This window comes from Anthonomus grandis, chromosome 4 (genome assembly GCF_022605725.1).
Source record: "Anthonomus grandis grandis chromosome 4, icAntGran1.3, whole genome shotgun sequence".
Taxonomy (NCBI): Eukaryota; Metazoa; Arthropoda; class Insecta; order Coleoptera; family Curculionidae; genus Anthonomus; species Anthonomus grandis.
The window spans coordinates 10,251,813-10,267,357 of NC_065549.1; the positions used below are offsets into that span (position 1 = coordinate 10,251,813).

At 30.4% G+C, this 15,545-nt stretch overlaps 1 protein-coding gene across 2 annotated transcripts in view; it reads right to left on the reverse strand.

The window, feature by feature from the left end:
- LOC126735040 (carbonic anhydrase 13) overlaps positions 1–12,051 on the reverse strand; it is a 44,182-nt gene extending 32,131 nt beyond the window's left edge. The window contains exon 1 of one of the 2 annotated variants that reach the window (XM_050438918.1): positions 11,815–12,051. Coding sequence is in view for 1 of the 2 variants with exons in the window: in XM_050438916.1 (XP_050294873.1) it covers positions 2,229–2,305 (77 nt within the window). In the remaining variant the exon portion in view is untranslated. Of the gene's footprint in view, positions 1–2,228; positions 2,343–11,814 lie in introns of those variants that run through there. The other variant, XM_050438916.1, reaches the window with a different exon arrangement.
- Between the last annotated feature and the right edge of the window lie 3,494 nt (positions 12,052–15,545).

Below are 15,545 nucleotides of genomic sequence, written 5' to 3' on the forward strand. Positions count from 1 at the left end.
TCCTTATGAGTGTAGTCACTTTAGCCTTGTTTGAGTACTTAGCGTTGTTAAACCATGTTTCCTTCTGTGGTATAAAGTTAATATGGATACCGAGCGACACTGGAATAAAAGGAAATGAGACAGCAGAAGGAAGATTAGGAACATTACCATAGAACAACCAAATAAAATCCAACATTCAAGATTCCTTAAACTAATTTAAAAAAAACTGAAGAAAATGGGTGGTCATATACGACAACTGGAAATAGGGAAAAGGTGGCAGCTATACGAATAATTCAGAAAGCAATTTATCCACAACGTGTATGGTGTGCATTATGGTCTAGAGGAATAATTAGACCGTTTTTCTTCGAAAACAAAGAAAGTAATGAATTAACGGTGAATGGTAAACATTATCGTGTTATGATGACACAGTTTCTTGTACTTCATTTAGGAGCAATTGGTCCTGACGGCATGTGATTTCATCAAGACGGTGTTACATGTCATACATTGACGATCCTGCATGGGTTTTCTCCTGGTCCTGTCATTTCCCGATTTTTTGACCAAAATTGGCCACGCTCTTGCGACTTAACTTCTTTAGACTTCTGCCTGTGGGGTTATCTGAAGTCAAAGGTCGATGCCAATAAACAATTACAAGATATTTTCTTTCACATATAATTTCAAAATGTATATTTTCCAAATCAATAAATATTTTAATACTTGCTGCAGAAAATCATATTTTATTGAATACTGAAATTGTATTGAAACGCCCCTTACAACCATTCTTATTGGTATATCGTTCTTACACGAATCTACTGACTACTCAACTACTAACTTCGTTTACCTTTGGACATTATTACTGGGAGAACCGATAAGGCTGAAACTTTGAGTCACAAGTATACCAATTGCTGGGAATCAATAGGACCCGCACAATCCTTTAGTCTCTAAGCAAACCAACTGGAATACCTGTATGCGACTATTCTTATTGGCATATCATTCTTATATCCACAAATCTACTGGAAAAGGCCCGGCAAAAGTTGTATTTAGTGATGGACTTCGTTTACCTTGGAAACCCTTAAGAAGTACGTTAACTCTTTTCAAGAACATTGGCAAAATGCTCTATGAAGATGGATGGGATAAACAATTGTTTATTGTACAAAAACTATGAGAATATTTAAGTGTTTACATTTTCATAACGATATCAAAAGACACACAAGAATGAAAGAATGAAAGAATGAAAGAATGATAGAATGAAAGGATGAATGAATGAAAGAGTGAAAGAATGATATAATGTGAAATATAATGTAAATAACTATGAAAGAAAGTTTATTGAAAGACAGAGACGCATTGTATTGTAGAGACACTATTGCAAAATGTGTACAACATATTGCTATAAAACGCCTTAAAGTCTTCCAAAGAGCTTCCGAAATCAGAAACTAATTTAGGATGTGGCAACCGAGCTTAATACCAATAAGGTTTACTAAACGCCCAAAGTATGACGTAGTTATGGGTGAACTAACCGTTGACAGCAGTTGCGTTGTTGCCATATACCTTAAGAAGCAGTTAAATTTTTACCAATAACAAAGTTTTTGATTATGTCGTAAACAAATTTAATTGAAATGACATTAAAAAAAGTTAAATGTGTATTAAACAAAAAAAAACAATAAAAAAATAATCAAAAGCGTTCTTTGAAAAGTGTATAATTTTTTTAAGCAAATACTTAAAATGTTTAAAAAAAGTTGTTTGATGAAGACATAAATTGTTTTAGTGACGAAATAGTTCATACATGCACTGGAGTCGTAGATTAGGGTAAAATGAAAATCCTACAATCTCCTTATTAATTAGTCTTCATAATTCCGGACATGTTTCGGACAAAGCGGTGTCCATCATCAGGGGATAATGCACACCAGGGTTTGAATCTATGTCAAAAAATTATTTATTTATCATTGTTATTTTTTTATTTCATTTATTTACATTCTACTTACTTTACCTACTTTGATCCTTGTCAACAATTGAATGTAAATAAATAAAAGTAAAAAAATAATAATAAATAAAGGGTTCTTTGACATGTACTCAAACCCTGGGGTGCATAACATATAACTGATAACAATTTTAAACTTTTTATCCACTGATGATGGACCCCGCTGTGGACGAAACATGTGGGGAATTATAAAAACTGATTAATAAATAAGTGGAAGGAGACTGTAGGGTTTTCATTTTAGCATCAACTGTTTTTTTATTAATATTCTACTTACAATCTGATGTGAGTTTTTAACAAATTATTTCTTTTTCTGGTCACTTTTAACTTCACTAAAATCTCGTGTTTTGACATTTTTCGAATTTAATTAACCCAATGACGGTATCTATAAATTTACTAGATCTTAGATGACAATTAATTGGATTTTTAAAAAGTTTCGACTGATTTAAATAATACTATTTAATCTTGTTTGAACTGCAATATTACAAGATTTCGTGTCAGATAAGCGTAATACTTTTCTTAATTCCCCTTTTATGATTTTCCGACAAATAGTTTAAGGGTTTTTTAATTGATTTATAGTAAGTTGCATTATCCGATTATCCTAATCTTAGTTTTAGGTTTTTTGAATAATTACCCAAATTGTTGATAATTATTTTTTTGACAACTCGTAATCCTTTTATAGTCCATAACTGATTTAACAAAAATTATAAATAAACTTATTTATGAGTTATTTTATGTTCGAAAATTAACACAAAAGTAAGAAGGAAGCGACTCGTAGCAAATTTCCAGTTATGCCTTATGAAAAACTCGAGAAACAATAGGTTTATGGTTATAACCTATAGGCTATTATAATTTTTAATTAGGCACGTGATAATTTAAACCATAATTTATTCCACTTGAATGGCATATAATTCTATTTATGGTTTAAGTGAAAAACAATACATTTTTAAATAAAGAGGGTTTCTAACTGTTTAAGATGTTTGAGTCCACACTTCTTACCTTATTTGACCAACTGACTTCATATAGCCATTAACCCAATTTTATTTAATTGTTTAAATGTTTATAATAATTCAGCCTTGTACCAAACAAGTTATTGAAGAGCAGTTCTTAAAATCAATGCATGTGGTTGACTTTCTTAAAATCTCTTATATTGTTTAAGGAGCGGTTTGGGTTGGGATTTTTTCGGTTTGCGGTTAATGAACATTTGTTTGTCCTAAAGTGTAACACATAAAAATCGCAGTATATATTTTTTTAAAACTGAAATATAAAATGAATTAAAACAGCACTTATATTTGTCCTAATTAAGACCAAATAATTGAACTTATTTTAAAATATTTAAAATTTAATTCTCAGGAAGCTTTTTACAAAAAACAAATACAAAAAATTAATCCAATTTTTTTGAAATTTTTAATCTAATTAAATAAATAGAAAACAAAATAAATAATAAAGGTATACAATAAGAAATACAATTCAAAAATAAAAAATATACATTTATCCAAAATTAATTTGAAATGTTTAAGATGCCCAAAATATTTTATCAAGAAAACTTTAAATAAATATTAAAACATATTTTTATTTAAATTTTTATTAATATATATTATTTTATAAATATCAAATCGTTAGTAAATATTTGATATTTTTAAATGTTTTTTTTAATTTCGATATTTGTTTTAAAAAAAAAACAGTTTTTTCTTTTATCAATTTTTAACTAAATCACATTTTTTTAAATTATAATAATTGGAAAATTTGATAATTTTAATTGATAATCTTGGTGTCCAATACAAAAACGAAAAATAATTTTGCACTTAAAACTATCGTAATTAAATCTGAATTGTATTAATGTGATTAAATTTATTTTAGAATAATATAAATTTAGTTTTGTAGGAAGCGTTTTTAAAAAAATAAATTATTAAACAATAAAATAATTAATTCATTATTTTAAATTGCATTCATTATTTTAATTATTTTAAATTAGTTTTAATTTGCTATAGAAAAATTATACCATACAAAAATTAAAAATATATTAAATATCCAAAAAATATTACATATTTCGGTAAATGTATTTAAGCCTGATTAAATTTAGATATAAAATGTGTAAAATATACTAAACTGCTGTATTCAGGTGTAAGTATATAAAAAATCTGTTTTTAGCTTTTGAGTTGTAAAACTACTAAATGATAAATTTAATGAAAAAATAAAACACAAAATTTAAGAATACAAAATAAAAAGTTAAAAAGTATTTAAGCTCGTCCAATGAGAACTTTAAATAGAGTGAATTTTTGCAATTTAGAATTATACAGAATTCGTTAGAAAATTTAAAAAAATTAAAGAAACTTTTAATTAAAAAATTTCAAATAAAAACTCATATTTTTTAAATAAATAAAAAACTTAATTTTTCAAATATAAACTATTACAATATAATAATTTTAAACTTTTATTAATCAATTTTTCAGCCATAAATAGTCCAAAATATTCATACAAATCTTTAACAAAAAAATATTTAACAGCTTTTAACTTAAGATATTAACTTTAATAAACACCCTATTTAAATTAAATAAAGGTGTTTTACTACTTGTTTGACTGAGTGAGTGTGACTGAGGCAACTGACCATACAGAGAACCGACGAAGCCGGCCTGGTAGGTTCTTTTCTTTTCATCATTTAAATTTAACGGGGTTTCTGGAACCTATCAGATCTAGGGAGTTGTTCTTGTTGTTTAAAACTTTTAAATGAAGACTGTCGAACAAACTCAACTCCCTAGAAATAGTCCCTGTAAACCGATTAGTCTTGCCGGACTATTATTTATAGCATAACAAGATAACGCCCAACCGTTTTTTACTCATTTAAAAAATGAGTAAAAAACAGTTCTTATAAATGCTCTCTTACTCTTACAACAACTACGGCCAAATTAAAAATAAAATTTTGAAAACTCTTACACTAAATAATGAGCAAAACTTTTCCACTTTTCATTCTTCTACCAATTTTTAACTATTAGATAATAAATATTTTAATTTTTAAAATAATTTTACATATTTTATAGAAAAAAATCATAAAAAAGCTTGTTGCATAAAAAAGTTGTTTTTTGCCTTAATTCTAATATTTTCAACTGTATAACAATATATTTCTGATAGGAATAATTTTGCATATATTCGCATATATAAAAACTAAAATTTTTTTTTGAAAGGTAAAAATTCAATTACATATTTAAAAAAAATGTTGGTGTAATTTTGGATATTTTTAAAAATGTCCTTTTCGAAATAAAAAATAAAAATGTATTCCGATTGTTACAAAGTAAATTGTTCCTCTTTTCACTTTTTAAACTGCTCATATTTAAACTTTTAGGTTTTTTTTAACTTTTGATAAGTACTCGAAAATTTATAAAAAATTAAATATAAAATTAATTAAAAAAACCTGGATTATAATAATATTTGTTATTTATTAAATAAAAACAATTTTGCATATTGGTAATATAAAAAAAAAACATAAATGTCAAAATAAACAATTTTTTTCCTGGAAAGTAAAAAATTGAGTAGCAAATTTTAAAACTTTTTTTCCCTGTAATATTTGTAACGCTTTTGAGAGAATTTATTATAGTTACGATGTAAAACTTTTTTATATATAATTTTATTTCATTTTAATGTGTGTGTATATGAATGTGTTATTTTATCTATACACTAATTGTTTTGTTTTAATTTTATTTATATCCATTTTATTTGATTCGCGTAGTTTTAGTTTTAGATTATAGTTCTTTCCCTAGAAACGTTCTGTAATATTAATTTTAATTATTCTTACATTTGTTAAATATTAGGGTTCAAGCAGAATAAATCAGAACACTTCCAATAAACCAGACAAAAAATGTATTTCAAATAAACTTAAACTACGCGTTACAAAGAATGAAAAACGGAATCGAAAGACTTAAGAGCAATGCTATTGCTTCGCTGAAGTCTCTCTGTCTACTACTTAACTCACTATCTAAATTACCGAAAAGAGAAAGGCGACCCTTATTTCGCCTAACGAAATGCCAGATGGTCTCGCATATGGAAACACTTAACAAAACAAACAAAAATAAAGGTCTTTTCCGTTCTTAGAATCCAATAAGCTTAAGGACCAGTAAAGTGCCAATAAATTTTAAAAACATTCAAAATACCTAAATGGTCATAAAATTCAACACTCCCACTTAATTTGAATGTTATCAATTACAACAAATTTAATTTACACCGTAAATTACAGAACTGCTGCTTAGCTATAGCTTTTGTAAAAATATCGGCTAACTGTTCTTTGGTCTCTATATATTCTAACTCTATTTGCTTATTATTAATTAGATCACGAACAAAGTGATACCTAACATCAATATGCTTCGATCGTTTATGATATTCGGAATTAGAACCTAACCTAATAGCTGCCTGGTTGTCAACAAACAATTTTACTGTTTTAGTTGTAATTTTAAGCTCATTTAAAAAACAATGCAACCAAACAGCTTCTTTTGCACAATGAGAGAGCGCTATATACTCAGACTCAGCAGTGGAAAGTGAAACAGCATTTTGTCTCTGACTTGACCAAGATATAGGAGCGCCATTAAACATAAAAACAAAGCCACTTCTTGATCTTCGCGTTTCTATGCAGCCTGCATAGTCAGCGTCAGTAAAACCTTGCAGAGTCAAACTCCCACTATTTCCAAAAACTATACCCAAGCTTAATGTACCCTTTAAGTAACGCAAAATTTTCTTAACATATTCCCAGTGCACTTGCTCATAAGAATCTAGAAACATGCTTGCATAATTTACCGCGAATTCTATGTCTGGGCGAGTAACCCTAGCTGCAAATAATAATGACCCTACTGCTTCCCGATAAGGTATATTGTCTTTCGACCTACCACTGCCTTGTCCTTTCTTAAGGTAATTACCTGGTTCTACTGGTATATGCGATACTTTTGCATCTCTCATGTTAAACCTATCTAATAACTTATTAACATAGCTTGATTGACTTATCTTTAATAAACGCTTATTTCGGTCGCGCAATATCTCTAGCCCTACAAAGTCATTTGCCTCATCTACCGTTATTTTAAAATTATCTTTTAAATAGGTCAAAACTGTATCGATCGCATTCATACTTTCGCAAACTAATAATCCATCATCTACGTACAAAGCTAAATATACAGTGTGATTACTTACATAGCCTAGGAAAACGCACTTGTCACTTTCGATGTTTTGAAAATTAAACTTATTCAAAAAACTCACGAACTTCTCGTTCCAGCATCGAGGCGACTGCTTCAAACCATATAAACTGCGATGCAATCTGTACACAGCGTCGGGGTTGGCTTCGTCTATGAGACCAGGGGGCTGCTGTAGGTAGATCTCCTCCTGAAGTTCGCCATATAAAAACGCTGTTTTTACATCGAACTTCATCAGCTCGTAGTCCCTCTCGGCTGCCATTGCTAAAAGTAACCTAATCGACTCGTACCTAACTACCGGAGCATAGGTGTCAGCGTAGTTGATTCCCTCGCGTTGCGAGTAGCCTTTCGCAACAAGTCGTGCTTTGTATCTTTTAGCAGTACCTGCGGGATCTGTTTTTATTGCATAGACCCATTTACAGCCGATTTTCCGTTTCCCTTCGGGTAATGAACACATGCTCCAGGTTTTGCTTTCTTCCAGTGCCTGGATCTCCTCGTTCATAGCTCGTTGCCATAAATTAGCTTGATTACTTGTTATGGCTTCATTGTACGTAATGGGCACATTCTCGGCGTAATAAGCAACTGGTATCAGGCAACTGATATCAGGGGCTTTCAGAGTTGTTCTATCACGGAGTCTCCGCTCTTCGTGATTATCGTGCGCTAGCTGTTGCTGTGGCTGTGGTTGCGGCAGCTCTTGGACATTCACAATGGCTTCCTCTGGCTCCTCCTCCAAGCTAAAATCTAGGTTAGAAACAAAACTGCTAGTTTTACGATCGCCTTGATAATAAAGTGCCTTATTTTCATTAAAATCTACATCGCTGCTTATGTAGACTTTGCTTGTTGCACTGTCCCATAATCGGTAATTAGTAGAGTCACCATCATAACCAATAAAAATTACCTTTTTGCTTTTAGGGTCCATTTTATGGCGCTTTTCTTTCGGGATGTTTATGAATGCCTCAGACCCAAATACTCGAAGATGATTTATTTGGGGTTTACGACCGAACCATTTCTCGAAAGGGGTTTCCTTTTCAGCCGAATTCAAAACTATTCTATTTAAAATATAACACGCGGTGTTAATTGCTTCCGGCCAAAGATTACTAGGGACCTGCTTTCCCAAAAGAATTGACCTGGCACTTTCTACAATTGTCCTAATTTCACGCTCGGCCCGACCGTTTTGTTCATGAATATAGGGTGAAGACAGTTCATGCACAATACCTTTGCTAGTTAGGTAATTCTTAAATTCGTTTGACCTATATTCTGTCCCATTATCACTTCGCAACACTTTTATATTTTTCCCGAGCTGCGTTGACACAAAAGCTTCAAATTCGCGGAATTTGCTGAACACTTCAGATTTGTGTCGCAAAAAATATACTTTACGAAAACTGGTGCACTCGTCTTTAAATATCAAAAAGTACCTAGATCCGCGTGGCGAATCGACATTTACCGGTCCACAAACGTCCGTGTGTACTTTTTCACCAGGCCCGTAATTACTCAGTTTTCTTTTAATACTGGGATGGGACTTACGAGACTGCTTACCGACGACACAGGCCTCACAGAAAATATCGGTTTCATCAGTTTTGATATCACACACGTTGAGCTCCTTGCACGTATTTTTCACCGCACGCATATTTGCGTGTACCATACGCTCATGCCAGAGCTTCGCTTGGTTCAATGAAGTAACAGCACTATATGCTTGAGCGGGATCACACGTAGCCGGCATTTTTACTGTAAAATGCATACGGTACAATGTCTTGTAACGCACACCTAAAGCAGTTACTTTTCCGGCACTATCCCGAACTTCACATTTTTCCTTGAACGCGTGGAAAGAATAGTTCTTGTTGCTTATCACTCCGATTGAAAAGAGGTTGCGTTTTAACCCTGGTACAAGCAAGACATTCTGAAGCTCCCGTGTCTGAACTCTGCCGAATAGCAGCTCTTGAATGACAACTGTACCTTTACCAGTAGCTGCTAATATTTCGTCATCTGCCACTTTGACGAAATGCTCACTAGTAACATCCTCAAGCTTCGTGAAGTAGTCCCTTCGGTACGTCATGTGCATGCTGGCACCGGAGTCAGCAATCCACACATCACTGTCTTCATCTGTGGTGTGTGAATAAAGAGCCACGACGTCGCACATAAAAGCTGATGCTGTGGGCCCGTCCCTGTTGTCGTGTACTCCTTTCTTTTTGGGACACTCCCGCACCCAATGACCTTTTTCTTTACAAAAAGCACATTTGGTTCTTTTCTTTAAATCTTGGATGTTTTGCCTGCTGTTTTTTTTATGCTGACTACGTTGTCCATTTATGGAAGCTTTTTGTACTTGAAGTGCAAGTGCTGAAACATTCACTTCGTTTTCGAAAAACCGCTTATCCTCTTTAATAAGACGAGCAATTAAGTTTGCCTTTTTCTTTTCGGCCTCGGGCGTGCAATCCCAAGCCATTCTGAACAAAGAAAACCTGCTAGGCAAACTGCTTAATATCTTAGATATAATTGCTGTATCAGAAGGTTTTTCGCCTGCATCTTCAAGCTTCTTGCAAATGCTTTCTAGCTTTTCTATCTGAATAGCAACTGACTCACCTTCGTTCATGCGAAATGCGTAAAAATGCTCCCATGCACTTTGTTTTGCATCTATGCTTGTGTCACCATAAAGAATCTGCAATTTTTCCCAAATTTGCTGGGGCTTACTGCAATTAATTAAATTTGGGTGCAAATTCTTATCCACTGAGCTTAGTAGAATCACCGCAGCTTGCGACGACTTTTTCATCCATATTTTCCACTCATCAGCTTTCGTTGCTTGGTTGGGTTCTGTTTCGGTGCCATTCACAAAACCTGTAAGCTCCTTTGCTTGTAAAAGGAACGTTATTCCAAACTTCCACATGGAGTAATTTGAGCCGTCCAGTTTTGTGAGTTCTAAAATTTCCTTGTCAGCCATGATAAGTGAAAAGTTAGTCCAAAACACCCGAAAATAACGAAAACTTCAAACACGCGCGGTCGCGACCGTTTTAATCAAAAAACAACTTTTATTGGTTTGCGCAGTGGAAGCGTGCTGGGCCCATAACCTGTTAAATATTAGGGTTCAAGCAGAATAAATCAGAACACTTCCAATAAACCAGACAAAAAATGTATTTCAAATAAACTTAAACTACGCGTTACAAAGAATGAAAAACGGAATCGAAAGACTTAAGAGCAATGCTATTGCTTCGCTGAAGTCTCTCTGTCTACTACTTAACTCACTATCTAAATTACCGAAAAGAGAAAGGCGACCCTTATTTCGCCTAACGAAATGCCAGATGGTCTCGCATATGGAAACACTTAACAAAACAAACAAAAATAAAGGTCTTTTCCGTTCTTAGAATCCAATAAGCTTAAGGACCAGTAAAGTGCCAATAAATTTTAAAAACATTCAAAATACCTAAATGGTCATAAAATTCAACAACATTTAAGGAAGTTTTTTATAATATTATACATTGATGCTAAATAAATACTCATATAAATATAATATTAACATTATAAAGAGTTAAATATTTTTGAAATTCGACTTTTTGAAAATGAAGAAAATAAATTATTCCAAAAATTGTTAAAAACTAGAGGTATTCTTTTTCACTTTTTAATCTCCTTAATATTCTACTGCATTTTTTTATTTTTGATAGGAATAATTTTTAAAAATTAAAAAACTTAAATAGTTAGTAACTTAAAAAAGCTTGGACAGTAAAAAAATAAGTAACAAATCTGAAAAATCAATTGTTTTTCGTTGTGATACTTCAATTTTTTTATTTTTTTAATGTTTTTTTATTCCGAAAATTAAAAGTAAAATTATTCCTTTTTTTAATTTAATAAAACAATTTTCAAAAAAGAATCAAATAAAAAATTAATTTAAAAATCCTAGACAGTGGAAATTGTTTATTAATTTTAAAAATATAATACATTATAAGTTAATTAACCAAAAATAACAAGGAAAATTTTGGGGTCTAAATTATCGGAATTAAAACCAAATTATTGAGTTTATTTAATTTTAATGAAGCTTTATCACTTAAAATAAACTTAAAAAATAAAATAATTAATCCACTACTTTGCAATTCACATAACTGTTTCAGTTTTTGACAAAGAAAACTATTACAAACACATAAAATATTTTTAAAAAAATGTATTTAAAGTTATATTTAAAAAAAATCATATATTGTATATTACGTACCCAAGTGTAAAATTGACCAAGATACCGAACAAAAATACAAGAAATATGTCATAATGTTTGTAAAAAAACTAAATCATTAATAATTTAGAAAATATATAACACAAAAATTACGAATAAAAAATGTAATAACAAAAATACCTTAAAACTCGTCGAATAAAATTGAGAGAGAAAATTACAGAATTCATTATAATATAATAAAAAATTGATTTTAAGATAATTTTTTAGTAAACAACTTCAAATTAAAATCCTGCGAATTTTTAAAAAATAAATTAAAAAATGAAGCTAACATACTTCGTAATTGTCAAATCAAACATTTTCCGCAATTAGACTTTCATCAATTAATTGTCCAAAATTTTTAGTAAATAATTTAACAAACAGAACTTTAAAACTTCCTCTAAAAAAAACCAGTCATATCTGTTTAATTTCCCCATACATAAAAAAATGGTACTAAATGTTAGGAAACTTTTACGCTAAATAACACACATAAAAACACAAAAACTCACCTGAACAATATATATAAAAAAACAGATCAAACTCTTCGATTCTCTTGTACACAATATATACCTTAAAGCAAGTTTAAAAACCCGCTTCCTTCTTATAGTCAGAGGTCAACCTGTAGAAAGCTCTTTCTTACTTTTCAAAGCTTCACAGTATGTTTGTAAATAAACCCGTATCGTATAGTTAGTAGTGTGGTAGGCTTTGACCGAAAGGATGCGCTTCTGCCCCCACCACGTTTCAGAGCTTATGCTCTGGCTAATAGCGAGTCTTGCTGGAGCTTTTTATATAAATTTCGTTTATTACGCGAAAGAGCATTATGCATGTGTGCTATTATAGGTTTAATTTTATGGGTGATTAACGGAATTAGAAATTTAGATTTTTTTATTTTGTTTTATGAGTTCTGATTTACGATTTCTACAGTAAAAAAGCTGTAACTTCGTTTTAGTATTTCAATAAAAGATCATTAGCGAGACTAATGACAATGTCTCTATTTTTTGTCTTATTTGGTAAAAGGCTCTTAAAGTAGATAGCAATAGATCATTATTTTAATTTAATGTACAGCTTTTAAGTCTATACATAATCTTCCTCCAATTCTTTTGCAGTTCTTGTGTTTCTTACTAAATTAGCAGACGCTATTCCCAATAACTTCAAAGGGACACCCTCTATAAATACAACTAATTTACATATTTTACCTAAGAAATATGACTTAGTTTGAAAATAAATAATTAAAAAAAGTATAAATCCGTTGCCAATCAATAAAACTCTTTTACTGAATTATCAGCTTAAGCTCAAAGCTTGTCTGCCACTAAAACTGAGGAAATTACATAACAAGCAAATTACTTTTTTTTTTCGTCCAATTCGGTAAAAAATATTTGAAAAATTATGTAAAAAACTAGGCATAAAAACAAACAATATCTAACTAATATAATTTAATAAACTAAATAAGAAATATAAAAATAATAAAATTGGACCTATTGTAAGGATAACCTATGAAAAAAAAATTAAAACAAAACCACCTAACAAAAAGTTCAAATATAACATTAAGCAATAAAAAATAAAAGCCGCACATTTTTTACCTTCATCAGAGCAGCTTGTTATTTTATTTACCAAAAAAGCCATAGCATTGTCCGTAGAAGAAATCTAATCAATTGTGTTTGTAGTGCTTTCTTGAATATTTTTATTTAACACATTTAATATTCAACTGATTGGTCTGCATGTGTTAATTGTGTTTATAGTGCTTTCCTAAATATTTTTATTTAACACATTTAACATTCAACTGATTGGTCTGTAGTTTTCCACTTTTTGTTTATCATCTGTTTTGTAAATTGGCTTAATGACAGCCATTTTAAAGTAAGAATGACATTTTGCTGATTCAAAAATTCTATCTATTAGACAAGAAATAAGTTTAGATATCCCAAACAACACACATTCTTCAATATGGATGTGCTGCATTCGTCCCAACTAAGTCAAAATGTCCATGGATTAATTATGGACATCCTCTAGATGATAATTTTATACAAGCCAATGGATTTTAATTTATATTTATCCAATGGAGCTTCATTGGCGTTCCAGACGATGTTTTGAAAGGCTTAGTTAGTTAAGTCTAATGGATAATTTTTTTAAGGAGCTATTGTACTCAAATTTTTAGAGGTACATCAGACATCCATTATTGGTCGAAAGATGTTTCTTCATTTTGACGAATACATAATACATAATGTATCATGGATTTAGGAAATTCTTAATATCACAGTGAAAAAAAAAGAAAAATATTAATGGAACAGGTAATGAAAATCTATTTAACTCATATGTGTATAGATCAATCATCATTTAGTTCATCTTTTCTTAAAAAATATAGATAGAAAAAAAATAGAGCATTTTTTAAGCCCATAGACTGAAAAAAAGTGAAAAGCCATTCAACGAAAAGAAATAAAAAGCCACTGGACTCCTATTTTTCTAGATTTTTTAGACGAAAACTGAATCTTCATTTTAATGGATATAATGGACGTTTTACAGATTTACGAAATTCTTAATCCCATGGCTTCAATCAAATAAGTCATTCATCAAAAAATAATTGGAAAATTTCAATGGATGTGTTTAAAATGAGAACCAAGGTAGTACCATTTAATAGAGCTATTTCGCAACTTTAAGTCAAATAAACATTTTGCACTAAAATGTATTTTATCATTGGACATCCATTCGTTTTTGGTTTCGTAGTTATTTGGATATATTATGGATGAGGAATAGGTACTATCCATTTTACTCTCTATTTTACAAATCCTTATATACATCAACAAATCCTCTGTTTCATTCAATCATCAATTTGATTTAATGATCCTATGACCAGCAAATCTTGTGACATTTGTATAATCCTATGGAGATCCAATGGTTTTGTTAAGAAATTAAACGAATGTATAAATTACAAGAGTTTTTAACGTTTTAACACTGGTTCCACCGTTTCCTGAGGCAGAGTTTGTCTTTAATGTTTGTATATTTGTTGAGATCTTTTTATCAGTCGTATTGAATAATAAAATAGATTTTTTTATTTCTTATTACTATTGTTGTTGTTGTTAGTCTTATAGTGTTTTCTTGTTTCTTCTGCCAAGCTCTCTCCAGTATGTATTAGAGTAATGATGGTTAAATATTTTTGAGATTTTTTTGTTGAATTAGTATTTCACTTCAATCGTTTGTTTTATTCTATTGTTTCCCAAATTTTTTATCAAATCAGATTCTGCTTTATATTATTTATATAGAGATTAAATAAAGCAGACCCCAAAACAGGTCCCTGAGGAACTGCAATATTTACTTGTGACAATCCCGCCAATAATCACCTATTCGTACCTATCAGATAAATAACTTTGAAATAGTTCCAAAGCAATCCCCCTGATTCCATTCATTTCCAAGCAATCCATCAGGATATTGTGGTCAATTGCCTTGGCCAGGTCCACATGAACAATAATAATAGTATCTTAATTTATTCTTATTACATTAACATAAAGGAGAAAAAGGATAAACAAGAAAAGTAAAGAAGCAAAGAAAAAAAAGCAAAAGGAGAATTAATTACAAGTGTTTAGTTTAGAAAAGTCATTGCTCAAGATTTGTTAAGAGGATCCAAGGACTAATTTTATACTTAATTTGGAATTAGGGTTTTCTTCTAAAGTCAAGACGCTTAATAATGTAAATGTTTGGTGCAATATAATCAGGGATCTTTTAGTAAATGAAAAGTTTATTTTAGGCAAAGGAAAGGGATTAAATATTTGATATCTTGTAATAAGCAGTATATCTTGCTGTAATTATTGCAGGTCTATTTTGGCTAATTTTATTGCTGCATAAAAGTATTGTTACTGAATCTATATAAATACAATTGGATCAAGAACAAATCTAAAAATTTGATTAGATATTATCTCCTAATCTATTTTTTTATGAAAACTGTTAATATTCAATGGGTACGCCAGTAGTTAATGAATCTGAGTTAAGAAATTTCCTTTCGTTATCACGTTTCGGTTTATGGTCGGTTTCTTCTCTTGCGGGAATCGTAATTAAAGACGTAAATAATTGTTGCTGTCATTTGATGTTCTAAAGTCATCCATGATATTTATATTCACGTTACCTACAAAAATTTGTATGTCACTGTTTGTGTTATTTTGTAGATATATAAGTAAATCTTCAAGATATTTAAAAATGTATTGCGACATTTTAAGATTTGCATGAAATAGCATGAACTTTGATTTTGGTAAAA